Source organism: Bidens hawaiensis, unplaced genomic scaffold (assembly GCF_021521415.1).
Source record: "Bidens hawaiensis isolate Kalapana, Puna unplaced genomic scaffold, B.hawaiensis_p1.1 tig00013428_1, whole genome shotgun sequence".
NCBI lineage: Eukaryota > Viridiplantae > Streptophyta > Magnoliopsida > Asterales > Asteraceae > Bidens > Bidens hawaiensis.
Window position 1 is genome coordinate 448,920 of NW_027492139.1, and position 20,644 is coordinate 469,563.

The 20,644-nt window shown below is 36.0% G+C and overlaps 1 protein-coding gene across 1 annotated transcript; it reads right to left on the reverse strand.

The window, feature by feature from the left end:
* Nucleotides 1-3,832: 3,832 nt before the first annotated feature.
* Nucleotides 3,833-14,370, reverse strand: LOC143544101 (uncharacterized). Its single transcript, XM_077036258.1, has 3 exons — nt 12,149-14,370; nt 4,562-4,661; nt 3,833-4,174 (listed from the first exon to the last, which is right to left on the reverse strand). The coding sequence occupies exons 1-3, from the start codon at nt 14,368-14,370 to the stop codon at nt 3,833-3,835; spliced, it is 2,664 nt and encodes an 887-aa protein (XP_076892373.1).
* Nucleotides 14,371-20,644: the final 6,274 nt, after the last annotated feature.

Genomic DNA, 20,644 nt, shown 5'->3' on the forward strand with positions numbered 1-20,644 from the left:
TTTTCCAAAATTCCTTGTTGGTTGGAAGTCTGTTTCGTTACGTTTCCCTTTCGCCCTATGGCGAGGGTTTGCGTCACTGTCGGATTCCTCCCGATCATCGTCCGAGGACTCGCACTCATTGCTCATGTTGAGCTGTTGTCGAGTGCTTCCGAATTCGTCAGCTTGTTGGATGGAACATAAGCGTTCGTCCAACTCAGCTTGGAATTCTTTCTGACGTGCTTCCGCCCACGCTTTAACTTGATCAAGTGTTTGGCGGGGGAACCTCGTCTGTCGTCTTTCCGCCTGGGTATCAATGAATCCCAGGGGATGATTGTTTACTGCACTTACCCCGGCTCGGGTGACCGGGGTAGTGTTCGTAAAATTTACTGCACTTGCCCCGGCTTGGGTAACCGGGGTAGTGTTCGTAAAATATGTGTACTCGCCGGCGTTCCCCCCAGTAGCTGGGGTTGTGATTACCGGGGTTTCTTGGTCACTCGCTGGCTTTGGGACCGGAGTAACGTTAACCATCTTTCCAGAAGTTTTGAAAAAACTGAAAAAGAATAAGTTCTAGCTTTTATGCACGGATGGCGCCAATGAAGAAACACTAATCGACCCCGGGCAGATTACGGATAATCTGGGGGTTAAATAGATGTTTCCCACGAGGGTTAGGTCCGGCAAGATGGTTATTCTTCTGATGACCTGCAAAACAGACACCGTGAGCTCGTCATTAAGAAGGGGGGTATCTCCTTGTGACCACCCTCCGACGTGAGAATCAGACTAAATTGCTCTTGAATATAAGTGTATATTAAGAGAAATAGCTAGAGTAGATATCAGATAATATATGAAGATATGATAATAAGATATGATACCGTTCCAAGGTGTTGGAGTATTTATAGCCGAAGGTAGGTTTCCAAGCAGGTACAGCCGGGTGAATAGTATTCCTGTTCTACCAACTGTGGGCTACGCACGTGTCATGCTGGTGGTTGGTGGGTAGGCAGCGGCTGATAGTGACCAGGCTGGCTGTGTACTATTCCTTTTCCACCAACTGCAGGCTATGCACGTGCTACGACAGGTTGGTGAGTAGGCAGCGGCTGATAGTGACATTAAGTAGTAGAGCGTGCTGCTCGTCGTACTGTTGTCAGTGAGCTGTCGCAGCTTTGGTCAGATCTTTTGTCCATACCTTGGCAGGTACAGTACAAAAGATCCTCCAGTAGCGTACGGACTGACTCATTTGGGCGGGAGTTTTCCCGGCTTTGGGCGGGAGTATTCCCGGCTTGCTCACTCCTTCTTCAGGTGACATTGCTGAATTATTTAAGAGTTAGTGCCTTGTGCGTGTAGCCTTGCTGCGCGGGTAGCCTTCCCTGATGGCTAGTATCCGTTGCTGCGGGAACAGGCGGAGTACGTCGACCATTGGGAGACTTTTCCTGCAGGAACAGCTTGCGTACTGCGCTCAAGGACGTCACGTCTCTGAGCATGGTGGGTCCTGCGGATCCAGTTGGTTTTTGCGCAGACGTCTCTCTTCAAGGTGAGTCTTGCGAGTTTAGTCTTTGCGCAGACGTCCCTCTTGAAGGTGAGTCTTGCGGGTTCAACTGCGCAGACGTCTCTCTTTGAGGTGAGTCTTGCGGGTCCAACTGGGCTCTGCTGGGACCTACCTCTTCACATACCTTGTTACCGATCATGGCAATATGTTTTAGTCATGTTTTTTTCATCCTTTTCGCCCACCATGTTGATAGAATCCTTGGATCTTGTGTCCTATGGTCTTTCTGGGTTTCTGGTTTTTCAAAGGTTGAAAAGGTTGTTTTATAGCTTGTTCTTAACACTTTTGAAAAGTAAAGCCAGAAACATATAATTAATTTACGAACCACAAAGTAGTAAAGACAGCCGTTTCGGCCATATTTGTTTTCTTTTCAACCATCTAGCGGAATCTAACCAATCAATGATACTTTCCGCGCCTTTATTAAAAGATAATAGTACCACATCCAACCACCTACCAATCGCGTCCCAAATTCTCCTAACTTGACGACTACTTCCGAAGTTTCCACCGATTTGGAGCAAGTCGGGCATAGGATAGAATATCTATATCTTTAAGACTCAGATTTTATCTAGTAGAGATACGATTAAGAAGCAAACGCCAAAGCAAAATAATTACCTTTTTAGGCACAAACCTTTTCCGCCTCGTCGGACACGAAGCATTGGGGAGCTCTATCAGATCAAGGTACAAGTGAACACCTTTAACCGAAAACAAGTCATCAGAATCCCAATCCCACTCCCATTTATCCTTGGCACTCGAAAGCACTATACACGAAAAAACTGAATCGAGATCCATTTTTGGGCAGACTCGGCACCCCGTCTCAAACCGCGTCTCCAATCCCAAGTACAAATTGAATTAACCAGTTTTTCGTTTTACTTGCAAACATTTTTTAATCTCCAAGTTGATTAATCTAGAAAAAAGGGCCTCTAAGCTAGAATCTCTGGTCCAAACATCCTTCGTCATTGTACGTCTTGACGCGGTTCAAGTTCTTGTTGAAGACAACGGTCCGAGTAACTTTGGTTATCCAAACATGTAACTTTTTTATTCGTCATTGTACGTCTTACGTCTTGAAGATATTGTAAGAATGAATATTGATATGTGTGGTTACATTCCGAAACATTCTTGGGTTCTCTCTTTTCCTCGATCGTCGGCTAAGGTGGACAGGTGGTGGTATGCATTTTGCAACTTCCTAAAACTGTTTTTAATTAATTAATTAATTAATTAATTTAAAAAGTAAATAATAACACATTAAAACTCAGATTATTTTAGAAGAGAATGATTCTTTTCTGAAAATATTGTTTTAATTTTGTACTGTGTAATTTTCCAACGTACGTAGTAAGTTTTATTTATTACCTATATAAAATATAAAATAACGTTCCGAAATAGCATTTCACTAATTTAAAAAAACACAAAATTAAAAAACATTAAGAAAAGTATTTTGTAAAAAAAAAAAGAAAGAAAAAAATTGAACTTTCTAAATTAGGTATTTGGATGTTTGCAAAATATGCTCCGTATAACTACTAGTATGAGAGCCCGCGCGTTGCGACGGGTGTTACAACTTATGTTAGATTCAATTTTTATTGTGTATTACCGGCCAACCCATTCCTAATTTTATACATTTTATTTCGTCAATCCTAAAATAGCCGTAGTAGTTTGTATGGTGCGGTGCGTATGAGTATATGCCTTGTAGGTTAATTCCATCCAGGGTCCCTACGTCAATTATATATAATTTAGTTGGAATAAAGGTGGCGGTTCATTATATATATATGTACACGAATTGTACAAGTTTTGTTGTGTATTACGGATCAACCTATTTTTAGCGGAAGAGGCCGAGCTCCGCGACAAAAACACAAGGGAGATTCAGTTGATAGTGTTTAGTTCGTTAAGGGACAACATTTGCATAATCAAATTTGTACTTGGTATAGTTTAAAATACCAAAAACAAAAATTTAAAAGATTATCATAAAATCTTAGTTAAACACAGTTGTATTTAGTTCTCTGTTTTTTTGGTAAGTCAATAAAGTATGGTTGGCTATAGTTTAACTTTCAAACTACTTTACCAATCTTACAACCAAACCCACCCATCAAAAATTTTATTCATATTAAAGCAGAAAAGTTGGGATCAGAATCTTCATTCGTCCATACTCCATATGGGACCAGAGTTTTAGTCCATACTAACCATGCCACTGCAGCCTAGACATCAAACACCCACCATAAAATAACCCTTAGGCTCTCATCAAAATCAATCGCCTTGAAATTGTGCAAATCTCAGTTTCATACAACTCGTATTAGTTAACATCTTGAAAATAATTATTTTACACATTCAAAGCCAATCAACACGTTCTAACGTATCATAACTCATAAGCTCAGCAAACTGCTTTGTTCTTTGATCAAACGATTCCGGATCTTGTGTTTCACATGGTTGCAAGCATACATTCGCTTCTTCTGAACGATCTTGTTCAAACGATTTAAGTTCCTCATACAATTTCCCGGCTACATGAATATGAGTCATGATCATGTAAATGGCCCAAGAAAGAGTTGTTGATGTCGTGTCTCTTCCAGCGATCACAAAGTTTAATACAACTTCTCTTAGACACTTGTCATTGATGTTGTTTTCAGGATCTTTTCCGAACTCGATAAATCTTGATAATATATCGTGCTTAATCTGATAAACACATGTAATAAGATCATATTTAGTTATATCCGGTGCGACATTCTAACTAAAACACATAAATATAAAAAGATGTACATGTGGAAAATATACGGATTGGATTGGTTAACAAGACAAAATGAGTACGAGATAAAATGAATTAATATGATAAAATGAAAAATGGAATGTGAAGGGTGTCTATCTCTATTATAATGTAATATAGATATAGATACAAGATTTCAATTTTATGGTCACATTAATTTTTACTAATCGCACAGGGTCTTCGAAATCTTGAGGACGGTGTTGTACATGTGATGTGTGTATGTGTTTACATGTTTGCGTGTGTGTGTATATATATATATATATAGATAAATGATCAAATACAATAATTCCTTATCATACAATAGCTACGCGAGTTTCTTCACCATCGATTCCGTACGCCTTCACCGTCACCGTCCAATGATTGCATCTACCGTCGTGAACACCATCTTCCTCGTCACGCCTTTTTCACAGGTCAGTTGATAAAATTGACCAATTAAAATTGAAATTGTTGAACTAATTGATCAACTAAACTTTGAAATTGGTCCAATTAATCGTCAATTTGAAGGTTCAATTAATCAATTTTGAGTTTTGAGTAAACCCAGTTGCAGACGTTCCATTTTTTGTTCATATGATCGAATCAATGATCAAATTAACGGTCGACTGACGATTGTATGATGATTATGAGATTATATGAAGTGATTTCAATGTTCAATTTCATGTTTACAAGTGTTTAATTTTTTTTTGTTAGTTTTAGAAGTTCTGAACACCCAAAACTTCTTAGAACTTCTAAACTTTATCAGTTTTGAACACCCAGAACTTCTTAGAACTTCTAAACTTTACCAGTTTGAATACACAGAACTTCTTAGAACTTCTAAACTTTATCAGAACTTCAATACTTTTTTAAAACACCCAAATCTTCTTTGAATGTATAAGAACGTTTAAAGATGTTCTTTTTTGGTCAGAACGTTTAAAGGTATTCCGTTTTGTTTCAGAATGTTTAAACATAATATTTTTACTGAACTTATAAACAACATTATTTAAAAACGTATAAACAGAACGTATAAACTTTTTGTACTGAACTTTTAAAGTTTAATTGATTATGTTCTGAACGTTTAAACAGAACGTATAATATGTTTAAACAGAACGTATAAACTTAATGTTAATACGTTCAATGTCAAAACCCAGAACTCAAAACTCAAAATTGATCGACAAAAGCTTCAAATTGATGATTAATTGGATCAATTTCAAGGTTAATTGATCAATTAAGCTCAACAACAATTTCAATTTCAATTAGAAATTGCTTAACTGACCTGTGACCAACGATCGATGGTGGTGACGGACGATGGTGGTGCTCATGACAGTAGACGATGGTCGCGATGGTGGACTTTGATGGGTATGCGTTAAGTATTTTTAGGTTAATTACAATTATGCCACTAAGCAGTTTTAATTTCAATTAGAATCGGTGGTGTAGGAAGTCGCATACCTAATGTACGATAACTGATTATTGTACAGTAACCCACCCCTATATATATATATATATATATATATATATAAGATGTGTATCATTACAGAACTGTTAAATTATTTAAGAATTTGAAGGAACCCTTGAAAATTAACATTTTTTATACAATTCTTAGGAAACTACTTTTTTTATTTGAACCATTTTCTTTATATATAGAAAAGGGTTCAAATAAAAAGAAGTAGTTTCCTAATAATGGTAAGAACCAATAGAATTTTGACATTTGGCATTAAAACCTATGTTGAAAGAATAATTCTAGGAAACTATGTTGGCTATAGTGATGAACGAGTAATTATAGAAAACTATGTCGGTTTAAATCTCAGCCATTGATTAACATGATCCAATGTCTATGATTTATTCTTAGTCTTCCTAGAAAACTACTTCTTTATAAGATAACTCTCCCCTATATATATATAAATAAGGAAAATTGGATTTAAATAATCTCACCTTTAATGAATTGGCCAGTAATAATCTCACATCCGGTATTTCCCGCTGGTAGTCCCACCTTTTCAATGTTTTTTGTTTTATAAACCAGCGTTAAAAAAACTTAACGAGGTTAAGTTTTTGCTGATGTGGCTGGTGAGTTGGCAGTGTCATAATCCTACATGGCTTTTCCCTTTGGATTAAAATGCAATTACTATATTTATTTATATTAAATCCTATTATCCAGATTTATTAACTTGGATCTGACCCAAACCCGCGACCCGATTAGCGAACCCGGATACCTAAATCACTAGCTTGCACTATAATTCTCGTCCTAAACTTAAAAATTGAATCTTGCATATCCTTATGCATGCCATAACGAGCCCATCGACACCATAAACATGGAATGAGATCAATTATTGATTCGTATTACTCGTTTGAACGAACCGACGTAACCTGTTAATCAATATACTTTATATTGTTCATAATAATTCAATTAAACTTTCAGAAAGAACCTCACATACATCGCCTACAGTTACCCTATAATGAATTATATTATCATTGATGTTTTGATGCGTGTTCTTGAGCCCCTTCCGCCGTCACTGCGGGGATCAAATTAACCCTCTTCCAATCATCTTTATAGGTAACTAATTATACATTTGTGTTCGTCGTCATTCACTCTTTAATAACCCTAATTTCAATCGGCCAATCAAATAACGACCTGGCCGATTGATGATCTAGGGTTCATAATACTCTATGGGTTGCGAATGTCTGGTTATATAGGTTCTGTTTCGGGATTTTTATCAAAGGATCACTCATATCAGTTGGCTTATGCATGTGGGTGTTGACAGCGGGGCTGGAGGCGCATGTTCGAATCCCCTGCAGCCCGTTTTTTTAGGATTAATATAGTAATTGCATTTTAATCCAAAGGGAAAAGCCATGTAGAATTATGACACTGCCAACTCACAAGCCTCATCAGCAAAAACTTAACCCCGTTAAGTTTTTTTAACGTTGGTTTATAAAACAAAAAACATTGAAAATGTGCGACTGCCAGCAGGAAATACCAGAGATGGAATTATTATTGGCTAACCCATTGAAGGTGGGATTATTTAAATCCAATAATCCTATAAATAAAGAGAGAGGATTTTTAATTTGAATGAAACTACTGTAGATGACCTTATGTGGTTGTTTGGTAGTATACTTTTGGGATTCTGTGACCCCATCCATTTTTGTAGTGCAAAGTTTCTTCTGCAAATTAGGAGCCGTGTCTGAGGCTGCACTGAATAAGACCTCCACAGTTTCTTACTCATCATCACAAAACTGTTCTTCCACCCGACTATAATTCTTGGTTTTTATAGTACTTACATGTTTTTTTTTCTTTTTGCAGTCCATGTTAGCTAGCATCACAAATATTAATTTTTCTATGGGCTTTGATATTTCATGAGCACTGTTACTTAATTATATATTACTGAAAATTAATGTCTTTGGTTGGTTATCCTGTATTTGATCTCACTTATCAAAAAGGCTTTTTTTTATATCATTTACATCAATTTCTAACATTGTGTTTATAATTTCAGGTATTTTTAGAAATTTACAAATGCATATATACAATATTGGTCTAACCTAAATTAGCAAGTATATTGTTTGTATCTTTTTTTTATTTTAAGTTGTGATCAGATTTAAGAAGACCACATTTTCACGCAATGTTTTAAAAACCGGTATTTTACTTGTATTGAATTGAGCTAAAAAATTGTACAACCGGTTGAACCGGGTTATACCAGGAGCTTTAACCGGTTGAATAGTTTACCTTATAATTTCCTATAAATGCAACTTTAATCCAAAAATAACTCAAAAGTAATTATTCGAAAACAAAAAATAATCCAAAAGTTAATTCATACTGAAAAAGTAATACAAAAGCACTCAATTTAAAAAAAAATAGTCCTAAAATTTACTCGTTTGAATGTTAATTGTTGGGTTAAAAGTGATTTTGAAAAATATGGGCCGCAAAATCAGAAATTTCTCGGACTTAAAACCGGTTTGTTGGTAAAACCGGTGTTTTAGAAAAAAAACCTTCGGTATGATGTTTTAGCAAACCGGCCAAAAATCTCGGGCTCAAAATACCAACATACTGTACGAAATCCGGTTCAACCAGCTGGTTTGAACTGATTTTTAAAACATACACACATCAGTGGAGTTGGATTCCAACATCAGTGGCAGGCTGGTAGCCCAATAACTGCGGCGCAAGGCCCATTGTTTAGGCCTTTGAATATAGCTGTACCCATATCACCCATACATGCAAGCCCACAGCCTTCTCATTAGGTTAATGGCCCAAAACATTTAGACGATCATAATAAGCCCACAAATCACTCATACTGCTGTAACCGTTTAAAAAAAAACGGTTAACCGATTTGTGGGCTTGCATTTTTGGGAACGGTAAACAATCGAAGCAGTACCGGGCTCTTTATGCACCACTAGTGACAACATTGCTTGTAGCTCGAGAAGACGAGAAAGAAAAATAATATTGAATATTCAAAGACAAATGCATAAACTTGTGTAAGTTAAAAAGAAAAAAGAAAGAAAGAAACACGGCAATTTTGTATTATGTTTAATTCAAAAAAATTTGAAGTATCAAATTATAAAAATCAACAATTTATGGTGTCCACCTGTTTCTCTGAAGGAGTCAAGTACTAGCATGAGCCAAAGTATTGGATGTGATAGACAGAAGGATCAAACCTACATGCAGGAATTGGGTTGCATACTTGCATGTGTGTATGTGATAAGACAAAACAACATCATGAGGTGAACATAATGGTCATTAATCCCAAATCGGTGGATCTACAAAACCACCCAAAATGATTAATCATAATTTGCATCATGTAAGTTGTGCATTAGCAATATTTACCAAGTTAAAGATACACTCAAATTTTTAAAACATGGGGCTCAAACCAAATAGTTTGATTCATTAGATAAAACCCGCCAAGGGACTTTGCGTATGATCTTTTATTTGGAGTTTTTTTTGGGTTAGAGATATTGTGAGATCGCAAATTTAATTGGATTCCCAAAGATTATTGATCATTAGTGTGTACAAAAATTTACTGTGTGTCGGATTACATGTTAGATATGGACTTATGGTAGTTCGTTAGCAGCCCCACTCTTTACGACGGATTTTTGGAAGTAATCACTTGTGTGAAATATAGGAATCTAAGTGGTCTCCTAATGATTGTCCTTATTGTGGTCCTCATAGTGGTCCATTAAAACATGATTTATTGTTTGATCTTTTTGATATCATTACAAAGGATGATGGCATATGTTTTCCATCTAGAGACATGAACTCTATCATGAGAAAGGATGAGTGATTGGATCGCGTTTTTGGTGAATTTATCTTGTTGTGTAGTTATATATAGAATTGGACTGCAAGGTAAAAATGTCGTTTTGATAAAGTGGACGAATGGGGTGACTATTCTAATCACGTGAAAGATGACTCGGTTATTTACTAAAAAAATGTTTTATATGTGTATTAGTATGATTGTTAGGGTAATCAGAGCGAGTTTGGGACGAGAGATTGAGATGATCGGTAGGCAAATGCAAGAATGGGGTTCAGGATGGTCATGAAATTTATCATGATTCGGATAAAATATTGTGAAAGGAAATTAGAGATATCAAGATGGTCGGGAATTCCATTTTCCTTTACCATCATCGTCCAAAAAATTCCACCTTACGCTCTTATTATTATCTACTAATAAATCAATAAAATTGCACTTGTGTAACAAACAATCTCTACTCACTTCACGCCGTCACTCAAATTAGTGCACTCACATGTCACATACATATACAACAAATCAGTGAATCAACCGTGCATGACATATACCGAAGTTCTCATATAACACCAGAAGTGAAGTTCTCACACGAAACAATATATGACAATATCAAAGAAGAAATTAACTAGGTTATATTGAGTCTAAACATATTCAGGTCAGATACACGAGAACACGTAATTAAAAAGTTGTGTTTGGACTGACTTGGTGATCGAGTCGCTGCTCGCTAGTTAACTATTTCTAATTTGTTTGGATTTTGAAAAATAAAAACATTGTTTGGTTAATTAAGTCGTAACCAAAACCGGATGTGTATTTGTTCTTGAAGACAAGCAAAACTATACCGTTATTAAATTGTATATCTAATAACAATTTTAATTAGTTTAATATTGGTCTTATCAGTTATCATTACGTTAATTTTATTCAGCATATAGAATTAAAATTGATGATGATTCATGAGTGCAGGAATATTAGACTCATAATTAAACTTGGTAATATATTACATGTCTATTATTGAAAGTGAATAATACCTTAACGTGTAAAAAAAAATTAGTGTGTTTCATTTTTAAGAAAAAAATATCAGATAAATCAATGTATTGTATGCACTTCTTTCTCTGCAGGAATCTCAAGCATGACTAAAAGGACCGGACCTACATGCAGGAATCGGGCTGCATGTGTGTGTGTATAAAGAGGCCTTCATTTTATTTTATGTAGTGCATGTGTTTGTGGTAAGACAAAACAACATCATGAATGAAGCTGCAAAAGAAAGAGCCGATCAGAATGCAGGTCATCAACACAAAGCCGGTGAATGTACGAAACTACCCGAAATGATAAATCATAATTTACATCGTGTAAGTTTTACATTTTCAAGGTGTATGAAAATCAGGACCTTACGAAGTTAAAGCGACTATTTTTTTTGGGAGCAATCATAGCATTATTGTACTACGGATTGGGTGACATGTTATATATTTATCTATACAAAATTTAAAACTCATTCCACAATTATCGTGATGCACGTAGTCATAAAATTTTTATTATTGTAATATTAATAATCTTTCTTTTTGATAAAGTATTATAAGAAGCTAGTGGAGGTTCAACCCAATCATATGCTTAATTTGTTTATAATGTGTGTGATCAAACCAATTTAGGTAATTAGGTTTTACTTCAGAAAATTCGAATAAGCTTCGTCACAAGTTAGAAACCGCAAAACAAAGGCATGTTTGAGATGAAAATGATTTTCGAATATGATGAATAACGAGGGTTGATGGGGCAACCTTTTCGATAGATCAGATTGATGCTTGCATGTGTAGACGACCAACCATCGGCAGAACTTATAATCTCTTTATATACCAGCATTAGTTTTTACTTCCATGATAAACAATTGAACTATATTATAAAAGTTTATTTAACTTATAATACAGTTTAATTCGAGACAATAATAAAAGACGAGTGAAGGAGTTAGTTTAATTGAATGAAATAAATAAAAGATATAATTATTAATGTGTTTTTAATCTTGGCTTGGTCATTAAAAATAAAGCTCGTATTCTTAGTGATCGTGATTACGTTGAAAATGAATGCCCAAATTATTGTTGAATATGTGATATTCACGTGTGTTGTTTTGTTTTGATTTGATTTTGTGTTCGTGTAAATATGTTAACAACGACGTTAGGTTTTACATGATAAGTGTCAATTTTTTCCAACAAGACATTTGTATTGGGCCCTCTTAGTGTCGGGCCATGTATCTAATTGCAGAATTTTTGTTTTCCTGGTATTTTAATAATGTTGAATGTTTGATTAATGTAAAAAAAGTAACACGTAATAATAATTATTATAAAATTATGTTTTAGGGTGTTAAACTTAATTAATTTTTGCATTTTTTTAAGAATCAAATTAAAGTTAAATAATTTAACGGAAAGATAGGAAAGCAGATATTTTAGCGTTTGCTGCCAATAAGGATACCTACAAAAGTGCGTGATTTTATAAATCTAAAAAGCATATTTCCGATGCTTCTTGACAAATGGATTCCAACTTTTTTTTTTTTTTTGAACGACCAACAAAAATTTTATTCATCCGCTTAGCCAGCGGCTAAAGAGTATATATACCCCATAATACACCAAATAGCACCAATTCACGGAACTAAGAAATTATTAATCAGACATATACAACTAACTTCATTTAGTAAAAACATCAAACCTCCTCCAAGAATTCCATGTGATATCCGACTCCTTCGATCTACATCTTACCCACAAGTAACCCAAGGACTTTATTTCTTCGATGGTCTTTGAGTGCAAGGTTTCCGCTTGATTGAATACTCTATCATTGCGCAACTTCCATATACTCCAAATTGTAATAAGCACCATAGCGTGAATAACCTTCCTCCGCTTCTCTGTTCCTTGAATAGTGAGATGAAAATCCAAAAGATCCTTAATACTAAAGGCATATAAGGTTGGAACCTTGCACCATTGAGCAATAACCTGCCAAATAACTTGAGAACTCTGACATGACACAAAGAGATGATCACTAGTTTCATCATAATCCCCACAAAGCGGGCAACGGGTAGATTCCAAGTGGATGTTTCTTGCGGCTAGTGCCATCAAGGTAGGTAATCTTTCTTGTGCCGCCCTCCATGCAATAATACCCACTTTCATTGGAACCCAATTATTCCATTGAAAAGATGAAAATGATTGTAAACCTTGCGACTCCCGGATACATCTCTTTATACTACTAACCGAGAACTCACCCGATTGGTCTGGCTTCCAGCTCCAACTATCATTTCCTTCCAAAGACGCTACGGTTCCAAGGTAATTTTCCATGTCCTGCACCCGTTGCAACTCTGTATCGGACAGTTCCACCCGGGACCATTGCCAACAAAACACCAAGAGATCCCCAAACAGTTTTAGCCGATCCGACACCCAACATCTTTTATGCTTCTCTAATGCAAATAATTCTGGAAAACGATCACGTAGGGGGCTGTCTTCAAACCAAGCATCTATCCAAAACATAATACTAGAACCATCCCCCAATATTGGTTTGATGACTTTGTGCAGTTCCACTCCCCACTTTGATAGTTGTTCTGATACGTTATGAATTTGTTTCCACGGGCCCGACAGAGATAGTCTAGCCGGGATAAAGATCCAAGACCGTGAATTGTGATGTATTGCCCAAATAACCTTCCTCCAGAGACTGTGCTTCTCCGTTTTGAATCTCCACCACCACTTAGATAGCATTGACAAGTTTGCTTCTCTTAATGACCCGAAACCTAAACCCCCACGATCAATTGGTTCTACCACTTTCTTCCAAGCAATCCAGTTTATTTTTGATTCATCCTCCGTCCCACCCCAAAAGAAAATTCTTCTAAGTTTTTCGAGTTCATCAATGACTTGATTCGGCGCTTTATAAAGCGAAAAATAATATGTTGGCAAGGAATTCAGGACAGATTTTATCAATGTAACTCTCCCTCCGTATGACAGTGATCTTGCTTTCCAAATAGACAATCGCTTTTTAACCAACTCTATGATCGGGATCCAACTTCTAATGAGATTCATATTGGCCCCTACTTGTAGGCCTAAGTATCTAAATGGAAATTTACCTGGCTTACAATGAAGAATGCTCGCCATGTTTTCAATTTCTGATTCACCAACTCCTACCCCATAAACGCTGCATTTTTCCAAGTTAGCCTTGAGACCGGATGCTAGATGGAAGCACCTTAGAATACGCTGTAAGTTCATGGCATTTGTAACAGACCATTCTCCAAGAAAGACCACGTCATCTGCATACAACAAGTGAGAAATAGCGGGGCCATTTAGAGTACATTTCAAATCATGGAACAAACCGATATTAGTTGACTTCTTCATTATGCCGGTGAGAGCCTCCATTGCAATAACAAATAAAAATGGAGATAGTGGATCTCCTTGTCTTAGCCCCCGATTACAAGCAAACTCCATCGTCGGCGAGCCGTTTATCAACACAGATGCACGGCCCGCTCTCAGAATAGCCAAGATCCAGTACCTCCACCTTCCCGGAAACTTCATTTGTGCCATGATCGAATCTAAAAAAGCCCAATTCAAACTGTCATAAGCTTTATTTATATCGACTTTAAATAACATCCCCATCTTATGGTTAGATTTCATCCAAACAACAAATTCATTTAGCATTAGCGGCCCATCGGCAATGTTCCGCCCATGTAGGAATGCGGACTGCTCTTCTGATATCAAACTCCCTATTACCGGCTTCAACCGATTCACCAAAACTTTAGAAATGACTTTGTTTATGCATCCGATTAAACTAATAGGCCGGAAATCCTTGGGATGAAGAGGATCCTTGATTTTTGGGATCAGAGCGATGAAGGAAGACATACAAGACTGATTGAGCTGTATACCTTCGTAGAAATCATTAAACAATCTCACAAAATCCATTTCAAGACCACTCCAAATATACCAAACAACTAAACCAACTAAATTTTTTATACCAAACAATGAACCAACTAGTTAGGATTTTTCCATTAAACGATTTTTCCATTAAATGAACCAATTTGATGTTTCTCTCATAAATTGAAGTTTCTTGGGAATTTTCCCAATTAAATATATTCATTGTTGCAAAGCTTGGGTAATTAGATGAATTTATATTAGAAAAAACAAAAGTGTCCCAATAAAAGAATCCTAACTAGTTGGTTTAGTTGGAATCCATTTGGAAATGGATTCCAACTAAACCAACTAGTTAGGATTCTTTTATTGGGACACTTTTGTTTTTTCTAATATAAATTCATCTAATTACCCAAGCTTTGCAACAATGAATATATTTAATTGGGAAAATTCCCAAGAAACTTCAATTTATGAGAGAAACATCAAATTGGTTCATTTAATGGAAAAATCCTCAACATAGTTATTTTTTACCATAGTTTTTCATAAATAGCATATACCAAACAAAATATTCAAACTAGCTAAAAAATTCCATCAGATCCGACTGAATTTTTGAACCTTTAAAATCGTCCCACGTGTCAACGTTTAATGGATCCAACCAAATTTTTTATAATTCCGTCTGATCCGACTGGATTTTAGTGGATCCTACTGGATTCTTCATCTTCTACATCTCAAGTCGTAAACCTCCATAACAAACCTTCATCTCCATCTTTCTTATTTATTCACAAAATTAAGCAAATAAATAGTGAAAATCGCTTAGTTTTTCAAGGAGAACACAATCATAGTGTTCAATTTCACTCTAGAAATTAAAATCAAAAACCCTCGAATTGAAAAATCTAGGGTTCGTCGGACAAATTAAACAGTCGGATCTGACTGTCTTTTCCTCAGACGGTTCGTTCGGCTAATCGGTTGGCCAAAACCTTAAAATGTCGAATCTAACAGAACATCTGGCAACGTGGCGCGTAGTGATTGGTTAAAAATTCAGTCGGATCAGTTATTGTTTTTGTCGGGTCCGACAAAAGAATATGGCTAGTTTGGGAATATGTTTTGATCTTGGGCTAGAATTGAAACCTTGGCCAAATATGGGGATTTTGGATATTCTCACCCCCCCCCCCCCCTCCAAAAAAAACACACATTTAATCCCATATATGTGAATTCAAAACATGTTGACAGTGACAAGTTTTGAATCAAATCCATCTTAGCCGACGAGTTTTATTAGAGTCAATCAAAACAAGCTAGGTGTTCCAAATCTTATCGCCTCAGACAACTTTTAAACCAAACTTATTGGCTCCAACAACTTTCATAAAAACCGTTGTTTTGTAATCCGTCTTTTAAATCTGCCGTTTTTAACAAAGTTTCGAAATTTTTGTTTTTTTTTATTATTTTATTATTATAATTAATTCTACTCATATTTCGTTTGTACCTTTCAAAGTATACAATTTTAGAAAATTTAAAATATACCGTTTAAACGAACTTATTTTTATCTACGTGCAAATATAAATTTTACTCAAAACCGAGTCAGATCAAATTTATGTCGGCACGCAGATAAAAATAAACACGTCTCAACAGTATATTCGGAATTTTATAAAACTTTATATTTTAAAAGTTATAAAAGATAACTAAATATAAGTAAATTTAAATAAAATTATATTATATTAAAAGTCACAAACTTCAAAATATGAAAGTATGTTAGAGTACGATCAAATTGAGTTAAAACTTGTCTGGGATGTCACCTTTTAAGCCAGTTGGCATGTAGCTTTTGAAATTCATTGGCGCGGTTATAAATGTGTTGCTGACGACTAGATTTGTATGAACTTTTAGAAAATTTTCTAATTAAATGGATCATTTAGAGTTTTCATCATAAAACGGATCATTTTGAGAATTTTCAAATATATATCTCACAAAACCTCTTTAAATTTAGGAACCCTTATTACTTGAGCCAAATCACAATTTGGTTAGGAGAGATGATCATGAGTCAACATGTTAATCATGGTTTTTTAATCATCAACTTTAAACCAGCCTGATAAAATTAAACCAAACAAAAGCATGCCTTACAAACAATTTTTAGCCTCGCTTGATTTTATGGTTTAAACTTATTAGGCATTCAAAATATCTCGAGCTCATGATGACTTCAACTAAAATCCAAAACTTTATTATAAATATTATGATTTTTAGAGGAACCGATAGACAAAAGCAACAAAAAGAATAATCCCATGACAAATGTTTACCTAATATTAATCAACTATGGATGTATATAATCATCATTTTTATACGAAAACAATCACAAACGTATTAAGAATAAAAAAAAGTAATTAATATTGAGTTTTAGACAGCAATGAAAGAACTAGAAACCAGATCCGTCTTTAGTATTGATTAGTGAGATGGACTCATGGACTGTCATTGAAGGAGCCATTTGAACATGCAATGATGCAGAGCCTGAGAGCCTCATTAAGGATATAAGGAAAAGGATAAGATCGAATAACATATTGAAATGGCTCTGATATACTAACAAATACCTCGCACACGATTACGTAAAGGGGATTTTTAAAAGCCTTGATATCCATTTTTAATACAACTATTTCGTTCATGACACGAGACATATTATTGGTTTAAATGTAAAGAGACAATAAGACAAAGATACGTGCTTTTTTATCCGAATACAAATCACATGGAGTATTGGCAATAAAGAGGATGCTTTCATAACTACAAGTATAATTACTCTTACATAATGTTACTTTATTATTAAGATTTCATAATTAAAATACTAATAAATAAAGCGGAATATTTTGGGACACCTTTTTCACAAGCAAGACAATGCAAAGGCATAATTGAACGTCACATGCGCCTTTCTTTTTTAGTTGAGTGGGTATTTACTTTTGCCTCACCAACAGTTATTGAGATGCTATAAGTTATAGGTGATATTTAACTTGGTAATTTCTTATTTTAGAATATAAGATTGAGAAATTAAAAGGATGAAATCAGATGTTTCAAGTTTATGAGGCTTCATTTTATTGAAAATGTCATTCATTCAAAAGAAGTGACGGTTGTGCTAGTTAATACTAATGAAGTAATGATAATGCAGTAGATATATTAACTACGACTTCAAAGTTTATGCATTGCTTGGATATGTTGGATGTTGATCGACTTTGTATTGGGGTGAAGAATGAAGATTGTTAATGATAATGCACTAGTCAACGAGTCAACAATAGTCAAAACTCGCTTAAATAATCAACTTGGTTGTGAAGGGAATTATGTTCATTTTTGTTTATTTTTTTCTGTTTAATAGAGGTGCACAAAATACCTGGTTTCAGACCCGACTCGGAAACAGATCCTACCCGTATTCGACCCACGGGTATGACCAGGTATAGGATTTCTCCTCGGAACTGGAAATACTCCGTCAAAACCCTACCCTACCCGAAACCCGAAAAACCCGGTGGAACCGTTCAAAACCCGGTCAAATACCCAACTATACCCAGAACTGGTTCCTACACAGTTCCGGTTTTAAGTTTTATTGACCATACTCGAAACCGGTTCCTAACCAGCTTCCGCTTCTAAATATAACCGGTTTATGCATCTCTACTGTTTAACCATGCTTTGGTTGGTTAATCGTAGTTATATGTACTTATATATAGAGATTATTATTATATATAATAAATGAAAATTTTGACGACGCATGACCATAATTGGTCAATGTGACGCCGTATGATTAGATCAAGCAATTTATTTATTTATGTATTTATGTATTTATTTTTTAAATAATAACTAAACGGTTTTTCACGTCGAGTCGCCGTTGCAACGTTCGGGACCGACAACGTTCGGGTTTTACCAACGACCGCGTTTTATCGATCTTGTTTTAGTTTCGATAGCATCACAAATGTAATCGTAACCGACCGAATTCGCATTGACTCACCGGTTTTTGTTTTAGTTCTGATACCTTAAGGAAACTGACCTGATACCGATTTTTTTTGTTATGGTCTCGTAACGAACGTGATGGAAACCGGCCGAATTTGCGTAGATTCATCGCCTCAACGCCCGAAATCGACAATGGCCAGTTTTACCAGCACTCGAGTTTTACCGACCGACACCACCCCCATTGGTCCTTCTCAATTTTTATAATTGTTTTTGTTTTATAACGCATGTAACCAAAACTGACAGAACTCGCATCGACTTATCGCTTCAACGCTTGAGACCGACAACGCTTGAGTTTAACTACTATCCCGGTTTTACCGACCCGCCCGGCGCAACGCGCCGGGTAACACACTAGTTAGCAACAAAAAAGGAATAGTTCAATTGATGTAAATACCATCAACGAGGCAGTACCCGTACTTGAAATGTTCTCCATTTGCGAAACAAAGCTTGAGGGGGTTCAACCCCGTCGATAAGGTCATCGATTATCGGTGATTGATCGAGAACACTGAGGTCATTATTAGACCCGGCAACCCCAAAGAATGCATGCCAAAACCAAAGATCATGGGACGCCACCGCCTCAGGTGCAATAGTAGGCCCGGGGTGATCACCTCGATGGAATTGACCTTACCGAGCAGTAGAACACATAGCCCAACCAACATGAATACAATCGAGGCTACCGAGCATCCCGGGAAAACCATGCCTTTCACCATGCACCTCGTATATGCGTTGGATATCATATATTGTTGGTCAACGTAACTATTTCCGCTTGTATACCGATATGACCCCTAAATATAGTTATTAAAATTATATAAGTTATCTAAATATTTAAAATTATATAAACAAATGTAAATAATAAAATTATATTAAAACTATATACCTCTACAAAAGTGGTTACGGGAATCGCGTCCGGTCTTTTTAGCTATTTGTAGATACTCGTCCAACATGTCCGAGCCAACACCATACGCTAGTTGCCGAAAAGCGGCGGTAATTTTTGAGTAGCCGTGAACCGGGATTACCTCTAGCGTCATCCGTTTGTTGAAAATACTCAAAGTGTTCCGGCAAGTCATTTGCTAGACGCATGAATAATCGTCTAGTCATTCGAAAACGAGTTCTAAAACTATCCTCACCATATATGGGATTGGGACTAAAATAGTGACGTATCAAAGTTTCATTAGCAATATTTCGATCACGAATACGTGGTTGCCGGAATAATGGGGCTCCGGGGCGTTTTCGATCTATCAAAAAGTTTATCGTCGTTTGAACCGCTTGACAAATGAGTTCGTCTTCTTCGAAAGAATTGGAAAACGAAGACGATGCCATTTATAAATATAAAGAGAAAATATAGTTTTGGTAGGGGGAAAGTGGAGTTTTTTTAGAGAATAAGAGAGAATGAGTTGAGTTCTAATTAAAATGAAGTGTATGGATTTGTATTTATAGGTTATATATATATGGGATGGATCTTGCGAGAAGTGATATTACATCGAGAAGTGCGAGAAATGAATGTGTAACTCCATTAACCCCTAATTTCACTCCCTTTCATATGATGTTACATACATATATGTAAGTTGATTATATTTATGTCTTAATTACACATTTAAAGCTACCTACAAACATATAAATGTACCGAGCCACATACAAACATACATACACATATACAAAAATACGTACATACACACATACATATGCACCTACACAACACACCTACACATAAGAAATGGAGTGAAATTAGGGATTAATGGAGTTACACCTTCACTTCTCGCTGTAAAAAAACTTCTGAAATGATCCAATACCGGGGATGGATCTTGCGAGAAGTGATATTACAGCGAGAAGTTAATGTATAAATCCATTAATCCCTAATTTCACTCCCTTTCATATGATGTTACATACATATATGTAGGTCGGTTGTATTTATGTCTTAATTACACATTCAAACCTATGTACCTAGACACATACAAACATACATACACATATACAAACATACGTACACATATACAAACATACGTACCGACACACATACATATGCACCTACACAACGCACCTACACATAAGAAAGTGAGTGAAATTAGGGATTAATGGAGTTACACCTTCACTTCTCGCTGTAAAAAAACTTCTGAAATGATCAAATACCTATATATATATATATTGAAACCCACACAAGCCCAACGACTATTTTTTACCAGTCAACACAGTCTGTTATACAGCCCCAACGGCTCTATCTCTCCTGTGGTCAGCTCCACGGCTGCTGTCCGCGCCCCCGTCCACCACTAAGGGGTAGTGGTGTGCGCGGAGGCCACGTCAGCCGCGCCCCACTACCCTTGGCCTAAGTGTTTTTAACGTTTGGAACCACTTTAAGACTCGGGTG